Source organism: Coccinella septempunctata, chromosome 1 (genome assembly GCF_907165205.1).
Source record: "Coccinella septempunctata chromosome 1, icCocSept1.1, whole genome shotgun sequence".
Taxonomy (NCBI): Eukaryota; Metazoa; Arthropoda; class Insecta; order Coleoptera; family Coccinellidae; genus Coccinella; species Coccinella septempunctata.
Genome location: NC_058189.1, coordinates 51984266 through 51996840, shown reverse-complemented (window position 1 = coordinate 51996840; position 12575 = coordinate 51984266). Strand labels below are relative to the sequence as shown.

General features: G+C 36.3%; 1 protein-coding gene across 1 annotated transcript in view; it reads left to right on the top strand.

Moving 5' to 3' along the window:
* LOC123311818 (glutamate receptor ionotropic, NMDA 2B) overlaps positions 1 to 12575 on the top strand; it is a 316415-nt gene that overhangs the window by 273258 nt on the left and 30582 nt on the right. The window contains exons 7-8 of the mRNA XM_044895928.1: positions 7235 to 7447; positions 10598 to 10814. Coding sequence (XP_044751863.1) covers positions 7235 to 7447; positions 10598 to 10814 — 430 coding nt within the window. The remainder of the gene's footprint in view (positions 1 to 7234; positions 7448 to 10597; positions 10815 to 12575) is intronic.

Below are 12575 nucleotides of genomic sequence, written 5' to 3'. Positions count from 1 at the left end.
TCGAATTAGTTTTCCACTTTAACGAGGCCGTAAGGAACTATTACGTACATTACTGTAAGACAACAACATTTCCACAACCGAACGCGATACGAACAATTATTGTAACATCTCCGACGACCATTAATCCCAGGTACATTCGAAGAATTAATTGGTTTAGGGCATTTCAAAGGTCATTCCTTCTGTTCTCTTTCAGTCTCGCATCAGCTTCAGGGAATGCTTTCCAAACGAATACGGATGCTCTGGGCAGATGTGCACGTTGTTGCTTAATTGGGCGAGAATAAATGATCGTGGATTCTACTTTTTTGAGCTGATAGATGTTTAGGATTCATTAACCCCAAGTGCGCATTAGGATGATCAAGTACGGTGTATCTCGGGCGTGAAATGATGGGCGATCGTACATTGCAGAATAACTCATGATGTGAAGTTTCAGGAGCTTTCGGCACTTTGACGTGATGTAATTCATTACGCCATTACCCGAGGAAGCGTTCCCCATTATTCGTCGAAATTCTTGTCGAATAATAATGTTGATCGATATATTATCTTTCGTCAGTAATCAAATTTTTGGGGGCGAACTGGCGCGTATAGGGGTTTTTGAGGATAATAACAATGCTGTTTCTTGTTGCACCTGAGCCCCTTCGGTGGGTTTGAAAACACTGAAAATAGTGCAGCGGTGCAACAATTGAACAACGCTTTGGAGGAACACTACTCCTGATTAGTTATTATTTCAGCGACCTACACCAAAAATTGTGAGTCTTTTGACCAGATAATGTCACTACTACAAATATCTTCTGTACCGATAAGGAGATGACACCTGTTGGCTCCATGGATCGGTAAGAAGGACAGCTGAACTTATGGTATACAGGGTGTGGCGTAATGAATGGATAATATGCAGCCTGCAGGTAGAGGACTCTATGGCGGTTCAGAAAAATATATTTTACGTTCAGTAACAGTGCCTTGGTTTTCGTGATATTGAAGATTTTCGAAAATTCAAGAGAATTACCCCCTTCGCCACTCGTTGTGCAAGCAAGACTCCAAATGAAGAAATTTTTTCAAACTGTTTTTTGGATAGTATTCCTGGATAGATGATCTATCGAATGTAATTCATTACTTTTGAGGCGCATCGTAGTTCTTCATGAAAAAAAGATCTAACTCAACTTTTCCGTTTTGGATATTTTTTTTCATAAGTTCAACCTAGCGCGGTGTGAAAAATTATATTGTGTTCAATGCAAGAAACATGCCCGTTTCATTTATATTCCGAAATAGAATAACTCTCTGTATTTTCAGCATTTAATACAAAATATACAAAAGAAATTCCTATTGCAATCAGTGGAGGCCTAGTTTAATGTAAACACTGTTTCTAAAATTTTTAGCAGCTAAAATGAGAAATGCACGCAGAATAAAGCAACCATCTATAAGAAGGTATAGAGCACGTACTGAAGCTCATGGTGGCCTCTAAGAGCATCTTTTGTGAAATTCAATTCAATGAAACGATACTCATTTCAAAATTGTTGATACTCAATAGAGCTATAATTCATTATAAAGTGTAGACTATAGAGCATGTATCAGAAATCAGAACTCATGGAGGCCAATTTAAACATCATTTGTGAAACTTTTATTCAATGGAACGATATTATAAAATTGTAATTTTTTCTCGTTTTCTTCTATTATTGAACCCTAACGTTGTGAAATCAATATTTTCAAGTTAATTTCAAGTTATGAATTAAATTTCAACATTTTTGTAACAAAGGTCTTGACTCAATGTGATAGAATAGTTATTTTCCTATCAAGTGCGGAAAGTGATACTTGCCCGCACGAAACTGCCGTTGCCCGAACGATGCGAAGCAGAGTTCGAGTAAGCAGTTGAGTGCGGGCAAGACACTTTCCGCAAGAGTTAGGAACAATATTTTTTCTACAAGCGCTTGAAATACAGGGGTCGGCATAAGTCAGGCAACGCTCTCGAAATTTCGACATATGTCCGGCAACGCTCATAAGTCTGGCAACGCTGTCGAAAAAAATCTGAGCACTTACAGTAACCCTTTTTCGAATACCTTTTGTATTATTTTTTAATAAATATATTTTGACGCTGCATTTATTTATCTTAATGCAAATTGGTTGCCTGACTTATGCTGACCCCTGTATATAAATATATCAATTGCACGATACAGATCATATCTCATTTGATTAATTCATATAAAATGACAGACGTAATTCTGCATGTCGTTACCATGGGTTACTCATCGTTGACGTTCGGTGCATAGAGACATGATAGAATTTAATTTATTCTATAAGATTTGCGTGCGGGAAAAACCCCTGCTAATCCATTCCCGCACGCAAATGCGTGCGGGAAAGAAATAACAGGCGTTTTTCCCGCACGTTTTGGAAAAGTGACTCTTTGCAAATTGAAATGCGTGCGGGAAAAAGAGTTGAACGCGCACGCTTGTAGAAAAATTAATTTTTAGCTTTCTTGCCTAATTACAAAAGTGCTAAAATTCACTTCGTTACTTGAAATTCGCTCAAAAACTATTGACTTTATAACTATAGGGCTTAATAATGAAAGAATACGATAGAAAAAAACCAATTTTAAAATATCGTTTAATTGAATCGAGGTTTACAAAGTGTTCAAAGTGGGCTTCAGGAGCTCTTCTAGATGCTTTACAATTTCTTATGAATAATTGCTTTATTCTGCTCTCAAGTCTCATTTCAGTTGCTAAAAATTAAAGAAAAGGGCATTCATCAAACTCTGCCTTGACTCATTGTAATAGAAATTTATTTTGTATTTAATGCTCGAAATAGAGTGAGTTATACCATTTCAGAATCTCAATGAAACAGGCACTCAGGTACCCATATTATTTTTTACACACGCTGGTTTGAACTTAGGAAAAAAAATAAGCAAAACGGAAACTTTGAGTTAGATCTTTTTTCTATGAAAAACTATTCATGCGCCCCAAAAATAATAATTCACATTCGATAGCGCATCTATCCAGGAATACTATCGAAAAAACATTTTGAAAAAATTCCTTCATTTGGAGTCTTGCCTGCAAAACGACTGGCGAAGGGTGTGATTTTCTTGAATTTTCGAAAATCTCCAATATCTCGAAAACCAAGGGACTTTTATTAAACATAAAATATATTTTTCTGAACCGCCATAAGGTCCTCTACCCGCAGGCACCATACTATTCATTCATTACGCCACACCCTGTATAAGTGTCCAGAACTAGCGAACCTACGAAAGATACGTATGGAGAAACCAGTCCACACGGGTTAACGTACTCAGATTCGTCAATAACATTGACGGTCTTTTTATTAAAAAAATTACTGGATACCCGTGCCGAATCAGTTTTTCATCGGAGCAAAGAAAAACTCACTGGAATTATAATTTTCCAACAATTCTGCAGAACTTTGGCGGTATGTGCTGGGGTGAGTTCACGCCATTTGAAGAATGGCGTGCTCTTGGGGTGATTGTTTCGTCCCACTGCTAGGGTCGGACTCATCAGGTAGGTTAATGAACCCTAGCAGCTACCTACGACAATCGCCGAAGCAGCGTAGTTTGTGCCTGCTATAAACGCCGGTTACGTCGAGGGTATAGAGTGTTGCGTCGCCGGTGGCGCCATCGTTTGGCGTATGCTGCACCGCAATAGACGTATAATCTACCCTGTGATCGCAACCGTCGTGCGCAGTGATGCCATCGTTTGGCTACCCTTGGTACCATCATGGTGAGATGAAGTATTCCTCTACCATGGGTACAACTACGCCGCCACAACACTCCCCCACCAGCGGCGCTGACTGGGGAAGCGATGCGATACGGTAGGCAGGGTACCGCCGTTTACGAAGATGGGAAAGGGCGTCTAGAGTAGCGTCAGAAATACCAGAGATGGGAGCGTGCATTGTGAGCGAGCTATTGTCTCAACCGGTCTGGCCTTCTCCTGGGATACGTCGTTAAGACGGCCCTCCCTCATCACGTCGGGGTCACCACTTTGGGGGTATGTGCTGGGGTGAGTTCACGCCATTTGAAGAATGGCGTGCTCTTGGGGTGATTGTTTCGTCCCACTGCTAGGGTCGGACTCATCAGGTAGGTTAATGAACCCTAGCAGCTACCTACGACAATCGCCGAAGCAGCGTAGTTTGTGCCTGCTATACACGCCGGTTACGTCGAGGGTATAGAGTGTTGCGTCGCCGGTGGCGCCATCGTTTGGCGTATGCTGCACCGCAATAGACGTATAATCTACCCTGTGATCGCAACCGTCGTGCGCAGTGATGCCATCGTTTGGCTACCCTTGGTACCATCATGGTGAGATGAAGTATTCCTCTACCATGGGTACAACTACGCCGCCACAGAACCAAGCAATAAATCCAGATGCTAGGTTGAAGTTTGGATGGTGGTTTTTACCATAGGATGTTTAGGAGGAATGAGAACTAACAACGTAACAGAATTAGAGATTCTCCGTCCTGCAACTCTGGCTGAGGTATTGGTGTGCAAAATGCACGAAACCCTGTTGGTAGAGTCATTATGTCCCATGAACTGTAGTAGCTACTCGCAGCTCAACTACAGAGACGCTGAGCCTTCATCAGACTAAGCTAGTAGTTTAGTATAGTAGTAGCGAGTAATTTAGTGTCTTAAACACCCGCTACTGCCTACTCGACTAAATTGTTTGTGTTTAAGACTAAGTGGCTTAAACACAAACAAACAAGTTAATAAACTTTTATTTGTTTACATCGTACATCATCATCATCATCATGAAAACTCTTAAGTTTTCATGAAAAATATCTCTTAATCTATTGAAAATATCTTCATCTATCTCGTGACAATGATGAAAGCTTGGTGAAGATTTTATAATTTGCATCCTTTGAGCAAATCTTCGATTATGACTTTCTTGTGAAGATGTCAGTTTTCACTATTTTCCACGATGAAATGAACTTCAAGTCAATGTTTAAGGACATATGTATCTCGTCCTTACAGCATGGTTAAGTTTTTGTTCATTTCAAATTAGTTACGAAGAATAGAAGGTGAATTAACTAACCTATATAACCTCAAAATGAAAGGATTTACACAAAAAACAAAATAGTTTCCCACAGATAGGACTTTTTCCATCTAGTAAGTTGATATACATATGAATTTCGAACATTCACACAAAATTCACTCAGAAAATCATATCTGATTTCTAGTTCAGCTTGGACAAGTTTTCTCAGCATCAATGATGCAATTTTAGCCAATGTATATAATGGAGAAGGCAAGATATCATAGTTGTGGCTCTCCAAATAATAACTTTCCTTCTATTATGATTCAAAGGGCTTCGGATTCAATAAAATATTGCTCTTTTTGTCAGCTGATTGAGAACATAGTCGGAATTCATTGACCTAAAATTGATAATCAACACACTTGAAACTAGTTTCGACTAGATTGAGAATTGAGAAAAAACAACTATAAACTGAGGAAAAAGGATTTATTTGACGATAATTTCAAAATACCCTTCAGCAATGACAATGACTGCATTAACTTTTTAGTTCGAACTGTCATCATCATGTCGCTGCAATCTACATTCGAATACAGTGACTCCCTCTTGATAGCGTCACTGTACAGGGTGGGCAAAATTCGTTGTCTACTGAAGGAATCTCGAGAACTATAGCAGCTAGAAGAAAACGGACGACACATTCTCCAGCTCTTTTTTATTGACTAATCCAAAACTGAAAACAGATCCAGCCTAACGTTCATAGATTTTGAGTTATGAACGAAATTTGAGAAATCATCATTTTCCATGAAGCTGAATAACTCGCTTATTTGAACTCGTATTCGAAATCCGTTGTTACATTCTACACGCACTTTTTTATGAGGAATTCGAGTATGATATTAATAAATTTTTTGATCCAGTCATTTTCGAGATACGACAGGGATTTCTGATTTTTCAAATATAAACTATAGTTGAAAGTTCTTTCATCTGGCAGCGATTTTTTTGCTGATTTCAAAAATGTATCATATGTTGCTACTCACGTGAATATAACGTAAGAAAAAAATTCAATACTATTCCTTGCTTCTCGCTTCACTGTTGAATTTTCAGTAGGCTGGCGTAACCATAGCGACCGATGAAAATGCATTATGGTTCGTGAACTCCACATAATCCTATGTGAACTCAACCTTCTGTGATAGGAATCACCGACTGTCAAATAATTATTTATTTTATATATCAATATCGAGATCGATATCCTTTAAAAGAGAGTAAAAGACTTTCGTCTGATTATTGAAGAAGAAAATTTATTCAATTATCGTTATTCTATTTATGAAAGAAACTTAAAGAGTCAGTAATATAAATAAAATACGATAGATGTCTATAATTATAATTTTTACAAAAGTAAGATGATGAAAAATAGGTACTTCTGTCAACGGTAGTGTTCGAACCATCGTGAGATAAGCATGCCAAACATCGCGAGAACAAACGATATCATCGAAATATTTATTCAGCAATCCGTGATTTCAATCATAGAGGCTCAGGTTCACAAAATATAATGCACATTCAACGGTTGTTACGGTAGGCCAGCCTACTTATAATTCAACAGATAATTGAAAAGCAGGAAAAAGTATTGAATTTTTTTCTCTTTTCTCGCGTAACATTCATGTGAATAGCAACATATGAAACAATTTTGAAATCAGTAAGAAAATTCCAGCAAGATGAAAGAACTTTCAACTATAGTTGACATTTGAAAAATCAGAAATCCCTGTCGTATCTCGAAAATGACTGGATCAAAAAATTTATAAATATCATATTCGAATTCCTCATAAAAAAGTGCCTGTAGAATGTAACCACGGATTCCGAATACGAGTTAAAATAAACGAGTAATTCGGCTTCATTGAAAATGACAATTTCTCAATTTTCGTCTATAACTCAAAATCTATGACCGTTAAGGGATCTGTTTTCAGATTTGGGAAAGTGAGGAAAAAAGAGTTATCCGTTTTCTTCTAGCTGCTATAGTTCTCGAGATCCCTTCAGTAGACAACAAATTTTGCCCACCCTGTACATTTGAATTCCCAACAAATGGAATTTTTTCTGATCCTTTAGAAACATAAAAATCTCTTACTTTTTCAATCAATGGAATTCACATTACGTTTAATACGGAATTTTTTTCACAAATAAAAATTTTTAATCATTGAAAGCAATATTTTTTTCATTTCTGCGATGAACTGAGTAAATCTATATATAGCTCTGATTCAATGTATCCTACTGAATATTTCGTTTTTTTGCAGGTTGACTTCAGCGTGCCTTTCATGGAAACTGGCATAGCCATTGTAGTTGCGAAAAGAACAGGAATAATATCTCCCACAGCCTTCCTGGAGCCATTCGATACCGCCTCCTGGATGTTAGTGGGAGTTGTGGCTATTCAAGCTGCTACTTTTACCATATTCTTGTTCGAATGGCTTTCACCGAGTGGTTTCAACATGAAACTCTCTCTTCATGAGGTAATTCTTATTTATTTGCCAATTCATAATGGACATTCATATCATTTTATTTTGAAAGTCATCGAAATTTTTTATTTATTTTACTAGGTACAAATACAGAGTGATAAAAAAGTAACGCACACAATTCTTATCTTTTATATTCACTATTTTGTAGATGAGTCCAATTTCAATTTCAAATTACGCAATGTTTCATCTATCATTGAGAAGTTTCGAATTCAAAAAGTTTGTCCATTTCATCTCTACAGGGTGTTCCTAAATTGAACATACAAACGAAAAGGGGAGATTCCTTAAGTGAGTTTAAGAAAAAAAAGTCCCATAAACATGGGGTCGAAAACGTTTCGTTTTCGAGATACAGAGTGTTGAACTTTGAATTTTTTTCAAGTTTTTTTCTCATAGTATCTACACTTCACAAGATATTCAACTGAAATTCGGCATAGATATTACATTTTAGAGTTCTCACCACGTTACATGGCAATTTAGATAGAAGATCTACAGGGTGATATTTTTTCTGGATCACTGCCACCTGTTCTTCTGCAGAACTTTTTTTTTTTTGGTGAGCAACTGTTAATTTGAAAAAATGTAAAAAGAAGCTTTATTCTTATACTAAACTTTTCGGTATCTTATAGTTTTTTCGTATCTACCAATGATTTCGAGAAAAAAATTTTGAACGATTCTCTCGAAATCCTCGTGAAAATCCAAATTATGATGGGAAAGCCACTTTGTAATCTGGGGTGAATGAATTCAGTGCCGAAAAGTTTAGTATAAGAACAAAGCTTCCTTTTACATTTTTTCAAATTAACAGTTGCTCACCAAAAAAAAGTTCTGCAGAAGAAGAGGTGACAGTGTTCCAGAAAAAATATCACCCTGTAGATCTTCTATCGAAATTGCCATGTCACGTGGTGAGAACTCTAAAATGTAATATCTATGCCAAATTCAGTTGAATATCTTGTGAAGTGTAGATACTATGAGAAAAAAACCTGAAGAAAATTCAAATTTCAACACTCTGTATCTCGAAAACGAAACGTTTGCGACCCCATGTTTATGGGACTTTTTTTTCTTGAACTCACTTAAGGAATCTCCCCTTTTCGTTTGTACGTTCAATTTAGGAACACCCTGTATAATAAAAAAGGGTGTTAAAAAATCATCCTCACCCTCGTAAGTGCATGACACATTCCTCAATTAGGTATACAAAAAACGCTGGATTGCCAACACATTCTCCCCAAAAGTTAAAGACGTGCTCTGGCAAAAACCATAACATTTCAATCCAGTGGAATTACAAATTTGTAATTGAAATTGGTTGGAAGAAGATCAATACTGTTCGAGTGAACCCAATTTCCATTTATGAAATGAGCATGAAGAGGATGTAAATAATTTTCTAGTTATTTTCGTGTTTCTGCAATCATTTTAATTAGATACATATTGACGTTCGAATTGATATTCGTAAATAGAGACTGAATTTATTTCAATTAAGGACCTCAAAGAGATCTACATGATTTACCTATTCATTAAAATTTGATGCATAAAAGTATGTCGTCCGAAATGAGTTATGATTTATTCCGAAAAGATTTGAAAAGTCTAGTGGAGGGTTTTCGTAATACATTTTGAATTAGGCTATTCCAATCAAATGGAATGATTAACGTGTTTCAATTGAAGTGCAAATTTATAAGGAATATCTAGTAGACAAGTCCACTTAAATAGTATTGAAATAATATTCTTCAATTCAAGCTTCTTCGAGTGGAATTTACTATCTCTATAAGTTCAAATTCTTAGGCCTTTGAGGGGAAGGTGATACCTTTTGCTCTGTTGAAAGATTTCTCGTGCCTTATGTTAATGCTATTCATTTCAAAACTATTTAAATATTAGTAGTAACAAAATCAATCATTCTCAGTGATAACCTAAATAATAATAATAAATAATAAATCCTTTATTGATCTGTTAAGACATGAAATTATGTGTGGGATAAGTCAGAAAACAATTAATACAAGCAATCATGAAATATCAAAAATATTATTCAAATACTCGACATACTGGTAGATTCGAGTGACTTGAGACAGTCCTGTACCTTGGGACAATTACCCCCCTTGCAGATTTCTTAGCATTTATGAGTGAAGGGACAAACTTTAAGATTGTGTAGCGTCTTTTCGGTTAGTTCAAAAATTAATTCCTATTGAGTTTGCCGTGACCAGAGCGTTTAAATTCACAGGAAAAATTAACGAATTCAGGAGAGTAAAAGCGCGTTTTTTATGGCCCTTACACTCTCCAGTGACATGTGTTTCACTTTGTGCATGTGTTTTCTGGATATGTGGGATATTGGGATATTAGATATGTCATGAAACAAGGTTGTTTACAAATCGAACGGAACACGGATCTCTTTCATTTATTTTGTTATTTCATAGGGTGACTTGGGACAATGCCGAATAGATACAAGCGGCGCATTGGCAGCAGGAAATATGCCGATTTTTCGCAGGATATTACTATTTACGTTATTTCCACAAAGAAATCACCAAAGAATGAGAGAAATCATCATCAATCCTTGTTTTGCTTAGTTTTTTTACATTGGGGTTGCAATATATTCACTTTCGCTGTAATAGGGGTTTATCATTTAATTTCCTTACCGAATTTCAACTATATAATCAGAAATTTTGATTTTTCAAAACTATACACCATCCCAAGTCACCTATTTCATTTGAGAATTGAGAAATCAATAGATTTTAACTTGTGTCCCAAGCCTTCCAAATGGGTGGGTGACTTGGGACAAGTATTTTATTTTATCAAAATGTATATTCGAATGCTAAAAGCATGGTATATATCCTAATCAATAGTCTGAGTCATTAAGCATATTCGAACCTCTTTTTCAAAGGTCATCGTTTTTAAAATATGACAAGTTGAATTCAACAATCGTCCCAAGTCACCAGAATCTACGATATAAGGTTTGTTTTAGAATCATTTCCGAACCGTTTGAGAACGGACGACGCATGCTCAGTCGAAAATGAATCTCTGAAGATTGACCTACCGTGTTCCAGTTTTTTAAAGCAGGGTATCTGTATGAGATTCAATATTTTATATATATATATAGGGTGGGCAACACTAAAAATTTCGAATCACTTAATACGAGCTGCCAATAGGTACATATGAGATAATTATTTCCAGGGTCCTTCAGCATCCCATCGCTTCTCTCTTTTCCGCACGTACTGGCTGGTTTGGGCTGTCCTTTTCCAGGCTGCTGTGCATGTAGATTCTCCCAGAGGCTTCACAGCACGTTTCATGACCAACGTATGGGCAATGTTTGCTGTCGTTTTTCTTGCCATCTACACTGCCAACCTCGCGGCCTTCATGATAACCAGGGAGGAGTTTTTTGAATTTTCAGGTGAGTGGTATACATATATATCGTATACACTATGTAAAGAATGATTGAATATGATAAAAAACGTGAAATCGAACGCCCTTAAAAACAACAACCCAACAACGTTGTCTCGATTAATCCAATTCGATTTCAAAAAGAGCAGTATACTTGATCAATTGCTCATCGGTAACAAATGATTATGGAGAGTTGAGAGAAGGAGAACGATTGCTGCTTTGGAACCATAGATTTTTTGTCCCCTAAAATATGTAGGTACCAATAGGGTAGTCCATGTTTTTGCGAATAGGCGCGCTGGCGATCACGAGATGGCCAAATTTTGATTTAAACTACACTCCATTCAATTTTATTTTAGCACTCGGTTGGCCATGGAAATTTGACACATTTCACTCAGTATAGTACGAAAATGTGGTGTTATGAAGCTTGTCAAAACATTTTTGGGTTTTAAATCAACGCTATTTTGCCTGTTCTACATAAAAGTTTCTGTTATTACGTATTTTATCACAATGTCGAATCTCTTCGGAAAATATGTGACGAACATAATTGAAGTTTATACAAAATGATTGAAGACATACCAAATCCAGTTATTATTTGCATGGAAAATACAAGAGATCAGTATAATATCATAATATGCACTAGCTTGAGGAAAGTTAATGTTCCCTATCTTCTTTAGCTAGAGTTTGAATACGTAACATCAGTTGTAGATTTCAAAAATATTAACCCGAAGATGAAATGCATATGATGCAGTGGTTGGGAATGGGTATCTCTCGAAGGAATTAACAGATAATTACAAGAATGTTAAATTCTTCAACAAAAATCATCTTGCATCAATATAAGTAAAAGGAATTAAAGGAAGTTCCAAGTCAAGATGAACTTCACCGTTGAACAAAAATTTCACATGAATAAACAATTAACAGGACAACTGGTTCATATTTGTGGCTGTTCATCTTAATACATTGATATAAAAATAATAATTAGGTGGGTATTTATTGGTACTTTAAGACATTTACAATGTATAGGTCAAATGAAAAATAGAAAAATCAATTTTCGGGAACTTATTCTACGATGACATTCATCGAAAATCCTGTAGTAAACTTTTCGCATTAATTCACTCAAACATAAAATGCCACCACTTTTTTGGGTCTCCCAATAGAAGGAAATCCTTTGTCATCCTCTTCATCCACAATCTTTCTGATTGTGGAAATAATCAGGTGAAATATGAGTCGTTTAGATTCAGATGAAACATTATATAAATTCTCTTACATTGAATATGTTCGCTACCGTCTGACGTATTGTGGATTTTAGAATATCAGGGTATAACTATTTGAATGAGCGGACGTGAATTCTAAATAGCACTTCCTGAAACCCTGTCTCTTTTTTCAATCACTTTCGGCATTTTCGTAATAAAAATTGATATTAGTTGTGGCAACGGCGTTATGACATTAACGATTTTCAACCTTACTCCGTTCTAGTTACAAAAACTTGAGAAAATTATTTCATGGCCAACCGACTGCTAAAATAAATTTGAATGGAGTATAGTTGAGGTTGGCTGAGTGAACTGTCTTCCTGGTTACAGATGATTAGAATATTATTATTTTCGAATTTTGATAAGAGAACAACATAATGACCATGGTGAAATGTTGAAGCGTGCGCCAGTGTAAAAGTGTTTTGGCATCGGAAAGAAAATGAGAAGAGATAAAATTTCAGAGTGCATTTTTAAGAGAAAATTGGAAAAAACCTTACCTCAAAAAGCGACTTGGAATCAATTCG